This window comes from Syngnathoides biaculeatus, chromosome 4 (assembly GCF_019802595.1).
Source record: "Syngnathoides biaculeatus isolate LvHL_M chromosome 4, ASM1980259v1, whole genome shotgun sequence".
Taxonomy (NCBI): Eukaryota; Metazoa; Chordata; class Actinopteri; order Syngnathiformes; family Syngnathidae; genus Syngnathoides; species Syngnathoides biaculeatus.
This window is the reverse complement of record NC_084643.1, coordinates 17372112-17388387: the sequence shown is the minus strand read 5'-3', so window position 1 is coordinate 17388387 and position 16276 is coordinate 17372112. Positions and strand designations below refer to the sequence as shown.

The 16276-nt window shown below is 40.3% G+C and overlaps 1 protein-coding gene across 2 annotated transcripts in view; it reads left to right on the top strand.

Annotated features, from left to right (window-relative positions):
- Positions 1-15586, top strand: part of nsmfb (NMDA receptor synaptonuclear signaling and neuronal migration factor b) — a 56224-nt gene extending 40638 nt beyond the window's left edge. For both annotated transcript variants that reach the window (XM_061816560.1, XM_061816559.1), the window contains 6 exons: positions 539-572; positions 790-860; positions 2137-2216; positions 2559-2661; positions 11644-11719; positions 15448-15586. In XM_061816560.1, the coding sequence (XP_061672544.1) occupies positions 539-572; positions 790-860; positions 2137-2216; positions 2559-2661; positions 11644-11719; positions 15448-15545 (462 nt within the window). In that variant the 3' untranslated portion in view covers positions 15546-15586. The remainder of the gene's footprint in view (positions 1-538; positions 573-789; positions 861-2136; positions 2217-2558; positions 2662-11643; positions 11720-15447) is intronic.
- Positions 15587-16276: the final 690 nt, after the last annotated feature.

Here is a 16276-nt window from a genome sequence, read left to right as displayed (position 1 = left end):
GAGGATGGAGGCCTGAAGTTGATTTCTTCAAAATGTTATTTTTCCACAAATACTACACACTCATTGAACTAAATGTTTTTTCTAGTAAATACTTGTTTGTGGTAGAAAGGTGTGCAAGTGGTTAGCTCATCCCCTTCTAAGTTCTGTGGACCCGGGTTATAATGCGGTCTCACCTGTGTGGCGTTTCCACGTTCTTCCTGTGCCTGTGTCAGTTTTCTCCATTTTCCTCCCACATACCAAAAACACGCAAAGTAGGTTAAGTGAGGATACTAAATTGCCTGTAGGTGTGAATGTGAACGTTGTTGTTTTGTTTAAATGTGCCCTGTGATTGGCTGACAACCGTTACATGGTGTACCCAGCTATCTCACCCAAAGATAGCTGAGATAGGCTGCAACACGCCACGACCCTAGTCAGGATACGTGGTATAGAAAATGCTTAAAGGTATGGATGGATTTGGTCCCCCCAAAAAATTACAATATTTCTTTATACTGGTTTGCACAATATGGTGAAACAATGCTTATTATTCTCTTATTTTCAGGACCACGAACATGCTACATTTGACGACATCCTTGGTGAGAATGACATTGCACAACTTTAGCATTGGGGCACAATGCAGTAGGCAGGTGGGAAGGATGAGCTGGCATATGTCCTGTTAGTGAGGCGCTGTGATGATTCATCATTTGACATGAGACTGTCAAGGGACAGACATCATATGTGTATCGTCGATTGAAGTGGTGAAAAATGACACTTTTCTCACTTTGTCTCTCTCTTCCACACAATGGCACTCAGAGGAGATCAAGAAGAAGCTGACTGCCTACAGAAAAGGCTGTAAAATATGGAACATGCTTATCTTCTGCCAAGTGAGTGACAAAATGGCCAGTATTTTAGGAATAATGTAATACTATTAGGTTATCACTTATCATACAATAGCTGCTTATTTTGGACAAGGAGTACAGGGCATCTGCAGCTAACTTCTTATCCTAATATGCCTGTGAATATTCTCATTCATCCAGATCATTTCATTCTCCTCAGGGCATTGAATCAATTGCAACTGGATAAAGTCTTAATTGGCTGGAATACATTGTTGTCAAACTTCTGTAATTATGAGAATATGAGAACATATGAAACTTTCTTATTTATTTGCTCATTTTGAAGATCACTGCCCTACTTTTATTGAGTTAATGAGAAAACATACAGTTGTGCACATATTTTGATTACCCAGGCTGAATTTCTATGATGGGGATAATTCTTTCGATAAAACATGAAGAATCAGGCAAAACACATTTTATTTTATTAATGAGATTCAAATTAAACTGTCAAGCATTTCAGAAATGCATTATCATTTAACAAAACATAACCAGAAAGAAATGAATGATGCTTGTTGTTCAGTCATATTTAAAAAACAAACAATATTTCACAAATTTTGCCTGGGTATGTAAACTTATGAGCACAATTGTGCAAACAGTAGGGAATCATATATAGCTGTGTCATATTTGAATTAAAGTATAGGCTACACCTTTATCATAACCTCTAGGTAGCATACTAGAACAAAAGTATACATTTTTTTCATAATCTCTAGGGGAGCGGGGGAATATTGGACTGAGAGTGTACAGCTTTTTCATTCCCTCTTGATAGCAGCATACATTTATAAAAAGGGAAAGTTTTTTTTTATTTTCTCTTATACCCAAGTATACTGCACACTATTGACTTTTGACAGATACACGTCCTACTCAATACTTTTCACTGTGTTGCTAATTTATTCCACTATATTCTTAACTTTGAAATTATTACATTTTCACATTTCAGTTATTTTTGCCATCTCAAAAAAAAATATTAAATATCCACTTGGGTAAAACTCTTAAAAGTACTGATTTTGTAAACTCAACACTTTACTCACACTACATTCAAGAAACATCTTTTTGGCCTTGAGAAAAAATATTACCGTGGCATATAATAGATTTGCAAGAAGCTCAGTTTCAAACAATATACACTTGTTCTGTGTTTCATGTGTGTTTCCACTCTCAAAACTTGTGAATGGCACCAAAACAGATATTTGTTTCCAAACTACTCTTTTGGTTGCATTAAAGTCATTGGTTGAGCTTTCTGCCATGAACTTTGAAATGAATGTTTCTGCAGGGAGGACCAGGTCATCTGTATTTATTGAAGAATAAAGTGGCCACCTTTGCCAAAGTGGAAAAGGAGGAAGATATGAACCAGTAAGTTAGTAACATTTCTAGATCAAACTATTTATTCAGTGAAGAATTAAGGACAAATTTCCATCCCATTCTATCCACCAATCATTTGAGTAGTGTTAAATTTGTTCAGATGTGAAAGAATAGTTTAAAAATGTTTTTTGGTTGTGGGTCAGTACAGCATTGATAATCTACAGTACTAACTGCATCTTTCGTCTACAACCTTGAGTTTCAACCTGTTATGCATTCACCTTGTCATTGAAGCATTTTTCCTTTTTCCTCTGCTTCTCAATATTTATTTTCTTATTTCCTCTGCTGCTTACACCCCATTGTTGGTGATTTTTGTAACCTCTCTTCTGTATGCAGGTTCTGGCGGCAGCTGGGTAGGCTGATGAGTAAGTTAAACCCTGAGCCCAACCTCATCCACATCATGGGCTGCTATGTGCTGGGCAGTGCAAATGGAGAAAAGGTACTCAGCCCTTGTAAAATTCATGCATGCATATTGACCAAGCTCACTAAGAATAAATGCAAGGGCAAACAGTGTTGTACGCCCGTGTTGAATGCCAGATATTGTGAACAACATTAATCAGGAGGCAAGCTGTTGACTTGAGCTGTTTAGATCCTCGAGGTATATATGTTTTTGAAAATAATTAACTCTGAATATATTTTTTTAAATAAGTGAGTATACAGTGCTAAATGATGACTTTTTCAGCACATTGGACGCCTAATTACTGCTCTTCCCCTGCTGTCAGGTGGCCATATAGCACATGCAGGGGACAACAATGACATAGAAGGAATTCTCTATCAGACAAATATATAGTTCTTTTCTTTTTTTCCTTTCGGCTTTTCCTGTTAGGGGTCGCAACAGTGTGTCATTTTTTTCCATCTAAGCCCATCTCGTGCATCTTCCTCTCTAACACCCACTGACCTCATGTCTTCCCTCACAACATCCAACATCAAACTTTTCTTTGTTCTTCCCTTCCTTTCTTTTGCCTGGCAGCCCCATTCTCAAAACCCTTCGACCAATATACTCACTTGCCTCTGGACTTGTTCAAAGCGTCGAAGTCTGCTCTCTCAAACCGTGTCTCCAAAACCTCCAACTTTCTGTCCCTCTAATTAGCTCATTTCTAATTCGATCCTACCTGCCCACTCCGACCGATAACGTCAACATCTTCATTTTTGCCACTTCCAGTTCTGCTTCCTGTTGTTTCTTCAGAGTCCCCGTCTCTAATCCGAACATCATGGCCGGCCTCACCACTGTTTTATAAACTTTGCCCTTGTCCTAGCAGAGACTCTTCTGTCACATAACACACCAGACACCTTCTGTCAACTGTTCCAGCTCGCTGGGACCTGTTTCTTCACTTCCTTACAACACTCACCGTGTCTCTGTATTGTTGACTGCAAGTATTTGAAGTAGTCCACCCTTGCTATCTCTTCTCCCTGGAGCCTCACTCTTCCCCCTCCACCCCTCTCATTCATGCACATATATTCTGTTTTACGTCGGCTCATCTTCATTCCTCTCCTTTCCAGTGCATTCCTCCATCCATCTAATTGTTCCTCCACCTGCTCCCTGTTTTCACTGTATATCAAAATATCATCCTCGAACATCATCATCCAAGGTGATTCCAGTCTAACCACATCTGTCAGCCTATCTATTACCACAATGAACAGGAAGGGGTTCAGAGCTGATCCCTGATACAATCCCACTCTCACCTTAAATTCTTCTGTTACGCCTACGCCACACCTCACCACTGTTCTGCTGCCCTCATACATGTCTTTTACTATTACTATTCTATTCATACTATTCTCACATACTTCTCTGCTCTGTCGTAGGCTTTCTCTAGATCCACAAAGACACAATGTAGCTCCTTCTGACCTTCTCTGTATTTTTCATTTAGCATCCTCAAGGCAAATAATGCATCTGTGGTACTCTTTCTAGGTATGAAACCATACTGTTGCTTGCAGATACTGACTTCTGTCCTAAGTCTACCGTCCACTACTCTTTCCCATAACTCAACTTTATTCCTCAAAGCTTGCCACAGCTCTGCAAGTCACCTTTGTTTTTAAAAATGGGAACTAGCACACTTTTCCTCCATTCTTCAGACATCTTCTCGCCCGCTAGTATTCTGTTGAATAGGTTGGTCAGAAACTCTACAACCACCTCTCCAAATTTCTTCCATACTTCCACTGGTATGTCATCAGGATCAACTCCCTTTCCATTTTTCATTGTTTGTAGTGCTTTTCGATCTTCCCCCTTGCTTATCATTTCCACTTCGTGGTCCTTCACACTTGCCTCTTCTACTCTTCCTTCTCTATCATCTCTCACGTATTCTTTCCATCTATTCAGCACACTATTGGCACCTGGCAACATATTTCTGCCTGCCACTCTGAGTACTTGGCAGTCGTATTCCAATCTTTCGGGAGCTCTTCCTGTCCATCAAGAGCCTATCTCCCCTTTCCAGAAGGCTGCACAGCATTCTTCTATTCTCAGCTTCCACCACCTGCTTTCTGCTCTACCTTGGTCTTCTTAATTTTCCTACCCACCATCAGAGTTGTCCTACACACCACCATACTGTGTTGACAAGCTACACTCTCCCCTACCACTACTTTACAGTCAGTAACCTCCTTCAGATTACATCGTCTGCAAAGAATATAATCCACCTGTGTGCTTCTACCCTACCTACTCTTGTCGTCTCCTTCTCGCCTTTCCTACCAGAAGGCACACCAAGTACTCTCCTGCCTGTCTCTCTGATTACCTTGGCTGTCGGAGTCCAGTCTTCCGGGAGCTTCTGCTGTCCATCGAGAGCCTGTCTCATCTCTTTCCAAAAGGCTGCACAAGATTCTTCCTTTCTCAGCTTCGACCACATGGTTCTCTGCTCTACCTTTGTCTTCTTAATCTTCCTACCCACCACCAGAGTCATCCAACACACCACCATCCTATGCTGTCGAGCTACACTCCCCCCTACCACTACTTTACAGTCAGTAATCTCCTTCAGATTACATCGTCTGCACAAAATATAATCCACCTGCGTGCTTCTTCCTCCGCTCTTGTAGGTCACTATATGTTCCTGCCTCTTCTGGAAAAAAGTGTTCATTACTGCCATTTCCATCCCTTTTGCGAAGTCCTCCACCATCTGTCCCTCAAAGTTCCTTTCCTGGATGCCATACTTACCCATCACTTTTTCATCGCCCCTGTTTCCTTCGCCAATGTGTCCATTACAATCTGCACCAATCTCAACTCTGTCTGTGTCTGGGATGCTCAGAACTACTACATCTAGTTCCTTCCAGAATTTCTCTTTCAACTCTCTTTCACATCCTACCTGTGGGGCCTATCCACTAATCACATTATCCATAACACCCTCAATTTCAAATTTCAGCCTCATCACTCTATCTGATACTCTTTTCACCCCAAGACGTTTTTAGCCAGCTCTTCCTTTAAAATGACTCCTACTCCATTTCTCTTCCCATCTACTCCATGGTAAAATAATTTAAACCCTGCTCCGAAACCTCGAGCCTTACTACCTTTCCACCTGGTCTCTTGCATGCACAATATAGCAACCTTTCTCCTAATAATCATGTCAACCAACTCCTGACCTTTTCCTGTCATAGTCCCAACATTCAAAGTCCCTATATTCAGTTGTAAGCTCTGTGCCTTCCTCTGCTTCTTCTTCCTCTGCCAACTCAGCTGCTTTCCTGCTTTTCTTTGTCTGCAACTCACAGTATCTAAATTTCCAACGGCTCCCTGCAGGTTAAAGTGTTTGTAATATCTTCTTTCAAACTAATATATGTTCAACTATACCATAAACTATACCATAAAATGCATACCTTTTTCAGTGTTTTAACCAAAAAATATAAGAGTTTATGAATTAAAGTCAGCGAACTTTGACCTAGTTTCCCGTGTCTGAAAAATGACTCATTTCAGGGGCGGAGCCTCGTATGTCACTACAGGTGGACCTGCTATTGTGCGAGGGGTACTGTCTGGTTATGGCATCAGTACCACATAAAATTATATTTATGGTGAAGCAAGATATCACCAGCTATTGCTCTCAAATTAACGTGGCAACATTTTAACCGGATTTCGTTCATTAAAATCCTTATTTGTGAAAAGAAACCAACTTAGACTGTGGACTACGTTATCATCTTCTGCGGTTTTGGTGCAATAATAAACAAGCCTTGTAGATGCAAATTAATGACGCACATCATTTTGCAGATTGTTTCTCATACATGCACAGGCAGATCCATCGCGCTGTACAATGAACAGCTGGATGGTCATGTACTTATTAACTAAATACACGGCGTTTGCATAATTTTAAAGCAAGGATATCGAAGCCTTTACTATTTAACAGTTTATGACTAGCTAAACCAAACAAGAACTTCACAAATGCTTACCAGTCTTTGTTTCCAACACGAGGCATATCCTCCTCCATGTGTCTGACCTCTTGTTCGGCACGTTCTTCTGCATTCGAACGTGTGTGCTCTCTGAACTGGCTCAAATTGATAACCATTAACGCCTTTATAAAGCTCGTATTCTTCACCATCTTCGTGGGACCCTTCAGAATAGTGTTCATTCCTCGAAATGTTGGAAAATCCATCGTCGTTCTTACAATGTATTCCAATGCTCACCATTGTTGACACCAGCTATGATGTCGCGTTTCTACTCGGCTGTTTCCGCTTTGTATTTCGTCTTTTTTTGGCAAATCCAGCAGTGTGCGATCATTTTTTGCCGATGATCTAAATATAAAAATGTTTCCTTCATAACGCAAATTGCATTCGAATTCTGCATAAAAAACTGTATAATATTAGCAAAAAGGTGCACTGAAGACATTCCATACACTTTAACGGTGCCGACAGCACAAATATATACTACACTTTGGAATGACAGGAAAATAGACTCCTTGACACCCACTCAATTCACAGTTGGACTTAATGACCCTTGTTACAATTCTATGTTCTCACATTTACTGACACACTCCGAACTCTTCTTGTAGTACTTGTCCTGTCACTTGTCCACCCCCACGGAGTCAAATGCACACTTGCCATATGCAGGCTTCTCACACATACCTCACATGCACATGCCTACACAATAAAATAGTTGTAATTTATTATCCTCTTACAGATGCTGTGCAAGACTTTTTAAAACAAGTGTAAAACATGACTTTCATGCTAACATATATGCATTTAAATTAATAGTTTGATAACGGAGTTCAGGCTTGGATTTTGGGATTGACATACATATTGTAATACAAAACAACATAGCACTATACTAGTAGAAAATAGGGATTGCGGTTTTTGTTATTATTATACTAACATTATCTGAATGGTGATGGAACGGTGGAGCAACTGGTTACAGCATCTGCCTCACAGTTCTAGGGAACGGGTTCAAATCCCTTTTTATATATAACATTTTTAAGTTGATGGTCTACTTGCTCGGCATTGCTGCCTAATACACCTCTCGTCCCTTTTTGCAAGTGTCCTGCTCAACACCTATCTGGGTGTAAACACGTCATCATCTGGAGACCAAGAGCCATAAACATTTCACTCAGTTAAGTCCAGTATATCTCCTGGTGGTAAAGTGATTGCAGGGATCTCTCCCTCCCACACCCTGCTAATGGCTGGGGTGTTATTTTGCACTCAACTACTATGCTTTCTCCTTAGCAACAAGCCTGCCCTTCTCTTTTCAACACTGGCAGTTCTTTTATGCGTTTCCAACACCCTGCTTTTTTCTATCCCATGTCATAGAGAAAGCAAAGAGTTGAAAACTCAACAAAAAACAAACTTCCCCCTTCAACAAGGCTTGTGATGACTTTCTAGCTAGCCTCCCTGCAGTCAGGTCTGCATACTTTGAATGCTTCGGCATATTCAAAGCCCCCACCTTCCTACAAGATAATAAGTACCAACAAAATGATTTTGCATGGCCTTGACCATGTGATCATATCCAACTGGAAGAATGTTTCTACAAAAATCATTGGCTGCAGTTTGAGACGACTCTTGGTGTTTCCTTCTGGCGAAGTGGTTTCTCTCCCCTAGCCTTGCTTAACCAGAATGGAAGTTGACAGAGGGTCTGCTGTTAACCTCCTTCCAGCATGACTCTGTCTTCTCTGCCAGCATTCTCAACACCACGTTTCATCACTACCTGTAGCGGGCTTGAGACAGTGCTGTCTTGGAGCTCGACAGGATGTTCTGCAGAATTGCATTGATGGCATTGGAACGTTGACTGGTCTTGTCAAGACTCAAAGATTGGTAGAGATTTCGAGAATGAGGTAGTTTGTCATCGGTAGATCTGATAAGGAAGCTGAGCCTGGCTAGGGGGATCTTTCACAGCTCAATTCATGACAAATGATTGTGATGCGTTCCCAGAAAGGGGACTGTCATCTTCCACTGATGAGAGAACCTAACTAATCTTCAGAGTTCACATAACCCTTGGATACAGCATGAACAGGTATCTCCATACTCTGTACTTGCCAGGGAGCTGGTTCTGACTAATCCTGGCAAAGCCATCTTCAAGCTGTTTCCTGTTTCCCCTATCCCCCATCCACCCGTCAGAGAGGTTCTAAATGGGTTCGGCCCAGCCTACAAATGGGTTGACTAACAAGTATTGGTATGTCTTCAATGCCTCTGACAAAGGTGGTATGGGCACTACTGAGCCCTTTCCTGAAGGACAGGCTGCAAAATTTGGTGAATTTGATCGTCGTCTCGTCCACCCCACAAGCGCCTTTCAGCAATCTTGTCATACATGCTGCTCTTTGGGAAATGTCTTCTATCTAGCGTCTCACTGGTGGTCCGCTTTGACCTGATGGTAGCTTCAGTCCTCCAAACATCTTCCTTGACCCTATGAGGAATGATCACAAAGGCTCCAAGAAACAGAATGAGATAGATTGAACATTTCATGGAAATGCCCACTTCTAGCTGTTACCAGTCTGTAAAGCATTTGGTTTTAACTTCCAAAATTTTACTGATTAAAATTCAAAATTTTCTTAGTGCTGAAACCATCTTTTAAGTCACCACACGTCCCAATATGCAAATTATGTGATGTTGTGTATATTACAGTATTAGGGCCTTTCTTATGTCCGTCCAGCCATCAAATTCTTAAAAACAATGTAGATGTGACAATGTAATGAGGTAATTTATACAAAAATGCTCCATGGTAATCACTTTGTACTCAGCAAATAAGTGTTTTGAATTTCATGGTGGGCCGAGGTTAAGCTCATAAAAATTTTTTTGGTCTTGAATTTTCCAACTTTGAGATGTCATTATTTCACGAGATCACTCATTGAGGATTTTAAAGTATATATGTGCATCTTACAGGAAACTAATCATTTGGGATACAAATGATAATTACAAATGTATTTTATCACTTCCACAATGAAGTTTTATGACAAACGCAGATAATGTAATTTGTTAAATGGAAACAGTTACCCACACGCATTGACTTTGATCACTGTGCTTTTTATGGTGACTATAATATATTATTTATATCTACCTGGAACATATTAATTGGAAAATCACATGTTTCAGAATGCATACTGTATGTAATATTAGCACCACCATTATTGATACATTGAAGTACTGCAGCCTGTGTTTGTTCCTGCAAGCTCAGCTGGGTATTTATAGTGTGAGCTATCTTCAGGTGTCAGCTTGTCATGTTTTGACCAGAGGGCTTCTTGCGGTGGTGGACCCAAGCAAAAGAGAGTCAGCAAAGAAGGCATGAGTTTAGGAGATACTCCAAAAATATATTTATATACAGGAGGGCAGAACAAGGTACAAGGTAGCAGGGTAAAAATATTAAATGAAGAAAATCCTAAAACCGAGATACACGGTAACAAGAAAACACTCCCCACCCCCGATGACGGGCAAGATGACATGACACATGGCAAAGGACAATGAACTGTGGCCGACTTAAAATAAAAGGGAACTACGAGGGTCATTCAATAAATAAGCTGGATTTTTTGATACTAGGACTTCTAATAAAGATAGAAGCTTACTTGTATTTATTTTTCAACGCAGTCTCCCAGCACTGCCACACACTTTTCCCATCTGTGCACAAGTTTCCATATTACTTCAGCATAAAAATCCTTCGACTGATGAGACACTGCTGGGACAACTCAACCCTCCGCTGTTTGTGCTCTGCAGTAAGCATTTTTGGCACCCTGGCAGCTGACCTTCACTTTGCCAAGGTCATCATGGACAATTTTGTGTGCTGTCCCAACAGATAAGGTCAAAGTCCTTGCACTGTCATCCACTGTCACCCTTCTGTCAGACTGAATGAGTTCTCACTTTTGTAGGCCTGCTAGGCCTGTCTTCATCCTCAACACTTCACTGTCCTTTAAACAATTTAGCCCACTTGTAGACATTTTTTTTTACTGAAACATGTGACATTTGCATCCTTCAGCAACCAGAAACTTGATAACGGACCACTGTTCAACCCAGGACCATGCGTCTTGGTCGCCCATTTTTTAATTGCCCAAACTCTCTTTTTTTTAATTTTCAAAAGAAATTAAATCCATGTGAAAAAGAAGTAAAACAGAAAATAAATTAAAAAAAAAAAATAAATAAAAAAAAATATATATATATATATATATATATATATATATATATCACAGAAAAGTCACCAACAATGCATGATATAACACCGAACTCCCTAAGGGACTGGTTCTTGACATCCCAATATGCAAAATAATAACCCCCCATAACAGGGTGGGCACATGTTAAGGTCTTTCTCAACAGCGACTAAAACTACCATAAGAGGTAGTGGTAATCTGGATGACCTCTGGAATGCCACACATGATGCGCTTGATCAGGTCAGGATTAGTTTAGGAGAACTGCCAGGAGACCAAGCAAATGAAACGAGGGGATTTCATGAGAACAGGGCAAAGATATGGAGATACAAGGATCTAATTACATGATGACAAAACAGATGTGAAACAAGGCAACCTGGCTACAGGTTGGAAACCCCATGACACGGAAACAGGTGCAGAATGACATGACAATGAGACAGGACCTTTACTTGGGAGCCTCTGTTTGCCACCATGCGGTGGTCCAGTAAAAGTGGCCAAATGTGTATCAAAGGAGAAGTCAGAGAGAGAGGATGAATATTCAGGTAAAAATCAGTCAGAATAACATGATCAAAACTGGTGAAGGTCAGAAAACCATGCTGGGGGGAGTCAGTGTCGAGAATTAGGTTAGGTCATGAAATACAGTACGGTATTTAGTGTATGGGTATGGGCCTGCTATACAACAGGAGTTACTAAAGATGAGCTCTCTCAATAAAATGAAAATAGTATGACTAAGCTAGACTTTTAACCTTTACATCGGCGGTGCACGCTGGTTTAAGACAACTTGTGCGGGGATCTTTTCTATAACAAGCATTCGATTCCATCTTGGAGTGATCACGATACAGTATATTCTATTTTTATATCAAAAGGCATTTTTCTTCTGTTTTGTTTTCTTGCAGCTAATTCAAACTTTGAGGAGGCTGATGAGACCCACTTCGGTTGAATTCAAGTCCCCACTAGAATTATCTGCACAAGGTGAGATCACTGTACACCACCTTAGAATATGATGGAAATCTAATTTCCATATTTTCATTGGAAATTTTATTTCTGTAATTCCATTCAAAAAGACTCTCAATGATTATAAATTTATATTACTTATATTATTGAATGATTTATACTATTATTTCTATACCTGCGATTGGCTGGCAACCAGTTTAGGGCTAACCCTGCCTCCTGCCCAATGATAGCTAGGATAGGCTGCAGCACTCCCGTGACCCTGGATGGATAAATATTATTTATATCTTTATTATATATATATATATATATATATATATATATATTTACATTATTATTACACCATAGATTATAAATTCAGGTCCCATAGTTTAGAAATTTCAAGTATTTATTTGTTTATTTTTACATAATTTGGGGTTCCAGTGTATAAAACCCACCAAATCAGGAATTCAAAAAATTAGATAACTATTATTAAGTCACCATTTATTTCTCAGTTTTTAATGGATGGATGGAAGAAGAAAGAAATTAGGGTCAAATCAATAAAAATATGGTACTTTTAAAATTTTACATTAATCTTCAATAGAGCTCGTGTACGTGACGTCAGCATTTTCACGGCGCCATATTGCCGGTCAAATAGAGCTGCTCGACAGTGTCGGGGACATTGAACCGGAGCAGAATATTCACAATGTCACGTCCCATCGGAAACGAGAGTAGGACCCAAATGCAGGAACTCGGAAGACGCAAGGTAGTTCAAGAAGAGACATGTTTATTGTGTGCAGAGGTCGGGGATCGAGCAGGCAGTCCGGTGCAGCAGCGGTAGTTGTGACGTCGGGCGAAGAGAACAGATGAGCGGACAGGCAGGAGTCGGTACACGGGGAAACAATCAACGCAGGCAGAAGTGTCAAGGAGTCAGGCTTACAGGGTTGGTCAGAGAACGGACGAAGGTCGGTACACACAGGTTCAATCAGGGATACGAGAGTGCTGGAACGGGACATAAAGCTCAACGAACTGGCGGAGGACCAGTCGTCACCGGGTCCTATGTATACAGGGGATGATCAGCCCGCATGAGGCGCAGGTGTGTGCCTCCCAATTAGCGCAGCCGCGCGGGCACCCGCACAGCCCGTGTTGAAGCGGCAGGATCATGACACACAATGCCCGAGACTTGTTGTGCTGTTGGTTGTTACAACAAACGAGACAGATATTCAAAGAGATCATTCTCTGGAATACCAGATGAAAAGGCAAAAAAAGATTGATGGATTTCGGCAATTAAACGTGATGGATGGTGCCAAACCAAATACACACGACTGTGTAGCGATCACTTCACTTCAGGTAGGAAATATTCTTCTTAATCTCAAATTCCCAACAAGTATTTATAGTGCCAAGTTGGCTCATTTGAGAACAATGCGTTAAAAAAAATGACAGGGAGTTGTCTCCAAGGTACACAAAGTGTGTTGCGGCCACACGTTAATCTTCGGTAAACCTCTCCCCGAAATTTTTTTTTTTTCTAATATACATTGTTCTCAAATGAGTCCAGTGCGTATTGAAAAAAAGAAAATAAACCATTAGTCACACAGAGGTTTACCGAAGGTCAACGTGTGGCCGCAACGCGCTTCCGTGTATGGCGGTTTATTTTCTTTTTTTAAATATACATTGGACCATTTGAGAACAATGGATATTAAAAAAAAAAAAAAAAAAAAAAACATCTGTCACCTAGAAGTTCACCGAAGTTTAACGTGTGGCCACAACACGCTTTGTGTACGGCGGAGCTGAATCGCTTTCTTTTTTTTTTCCCCCCATTTATAGTTAATGAATGCAAGTTTGTGTAAAACCAGGGCATCATTTATTTAAATATTGGTATTTGTATTGAAAAAAATCTGAGTGGCTCCATCTCTTTGCTTTAATCACGGTCTCGATGCGCCATGGCATTGAGCCAATCAGCTCGTGGCTCCATAAATTCTCAATGGGGTTTAGTTCCAGCAAGTTGGCTCAACAGCCAAGCACTGTGATCAAACCAGGTTTTGCTGGTGGAATTGAAACCTGGATCTCTATATAGAGACTCATGAGAAGGAATCATGCAGTCCTCTAAAACATTCTGGAAGACTGTTTCGGCTACCTTGGATTTAAGAAAGCAGCATTTACCAACACCTTAACTGGTCATTGCACCTCAAATGACACCTGACTGTGGACATTTACAAATAAAGCACCTAAAGTTCTGTTCTTCACCAGTCTTCCATCCAACCTTGGTACCTTCATTCAAGAATAAAAGGCACACATTACATTTATCGGAAAAGAGGACCTTGGACCACTGGCCGACTGTCCAGTCTAGCTTATCCTTGGCGCAATTGAAACACTTCCGACATTGGGTCAGACTCAGAAGTGGCTTTACCCGACAGATCTAGCGCATCTCCCAAATGCATCTCCAATGTGGTGGTTTTTGAAGCTGTCACTCCCGACTCTGTCCACTCTTTCTTGATTCGTAAATCTTTTGTTTGATATTTCGTTGATGCCCACTTTCATCTCTTTTTGTTGGACATCTTCTGCCACATGTTGTCCTTCCACTAGACTTTCCATTGACATCCTTGGACATACGTAGCACTCTAAACAGCCAGCTTCCTTAGGTATGAACCTTTGTGGCTATGGAGGGTATCAATGGTGGTTTTCTGGACAGTTGTCAAGTCTTCAGTCTTCCCCATGTTGAACACAGCTGAGAAAATTGAACCTGAAGCTATTTAATAACACCTGGGGAAACCTAGGGTTCTTTAAGTTAAGTCGATGATTTGTGAGACACTCAGTTTAAAACATTTATGGCCTGCAATATTTGAGCTGATTTCTTCACAGTATTGTAATTTTTTGAATTCCTGATTTTGTAGGTCTTATGATCTGGAAGGCCCCCCCCCAGAAAAAAAAAACAAAAAAAAAAAACTGAGAGATACTTCAAATTGTAAAAATTGGGGTCCCTGAATCTATAGGCTATGATAGTTTAACTTTTTGAATGGAATTATGAAAACAAAGTTTTCAATGATATTGTGATATTGTAATGTTTTGGAAAGAGTCTATGTATATTAAAGTAAATCTTATTCTATAAATTTAAGTGAACAACAACTCATTTGGAAGATACTGTACGCATATCTGAAATAGAACAGCAAAGTTTAACATCTTACATTTAGTTCACCTTAAGCAACAATAGGGCAGTAATGCAGGAGAGGTCACTCGCATTGTGTTTCATTTCAGAAGTAGGCAGAGAACAAAAGATGTGTTAAGTTAAATTAAGTAAAGTATACACTGGTATGATGGTAAGATGGTATAGAAAATGAGTTTGCAGGCACATCATGGACAAAATAATAACAAAGCACTCAAATATCCAAAAGCATGTCCACTTTAAGAGAATAAATACAGACTATTGATTTGCCTCATTATCCCAACTGATGGATTTTAATCAGTGACATTAGTCAGTGTGAGCAAGTCTTTTTACTGATGAGGAAAGTGCATTAGGGAGTATGAGCAAACACAGGTGTGAACTCTGCTGCAAAATGTGCACCTCTCACCAGTCTTTTTCCTGACAACTATTTTCCCACTAGAATGTCATTATCCCATTTGTGTTTTTTAAGCCTCTTCCCTTTCCACAGTACTTTTCGTTTGTACATTCTACACTGCGAGCACAACCCAATAGTGATAAGTCGGCTTCTCAAAACTCATGGACAATTTTGTAATCAGGATATGTTCTGCCTTCTTTTCCTCCTCCTCACTAGGTAAAGAGATGATTGAGATGTACTTTAACTTCCGCTTGTTCCGTCTGTGGAAAAGCCGCCAGCACTCAAAAATGCTGGACTACGACGACCTGCTGTGATGACAGAGCTCCATTGTCTGTCTTGTTGGCTAGTTCCCTCACACCTGAGCCTATGTGCTTCTGGCAGAGGCTGCGGAAAGGCCCTAGGTCAGCAGCTCCCAGGTAGAGAGCCAGGGCAGCGGGGAGCACCAGCTCAGCTGGGACTTATTGCTCTCTCCTAAAGCAACTGAGTGGCCGAGTAGATTCAGGTATACTGTTGTGGTGGTGTACCATCTCTCCTCTATCCACTTTCCCTTCTGGCTGTAACGAGAGAGACAAGAAAAGGGCAGAGAAGAAAAGAACTCTTCATCCTTAGCCAAAATGTGTCCGAACATGCTAACTCCAGTTTGATTTCTAAGTGCGTGGACAATGCGAGATTAAACAGTGGCAGAAGAAAACAAAACTCCTTTTTCCTGATGGTGATTGATAGATTCACCTTTGGAAAGCATTTCCCATTTTAAGGTGGAGTGTTGTTTTCCCTCTTTATTTGTGAAATGTAGAGGTTAGAGTTTAAATCTAAATAAGCAAGTGCTTATTAAGCATAGAATTTAAGCATCTCTCTCTGATGGTATTTAAAAAGAGCTCATATTTACTCTAGTCTTAATATTATTTTAGAGGTCCATTTATGTATTTTTTTATTACTTCAAAATCTATCTATTCTATTTAGTACAGACTGTTTTATTATCTCAGGATAAAGCCTGTATTTGCTACTAAGTATTCAATTCACTGTTCTTATTGGGACATTTGTTAGT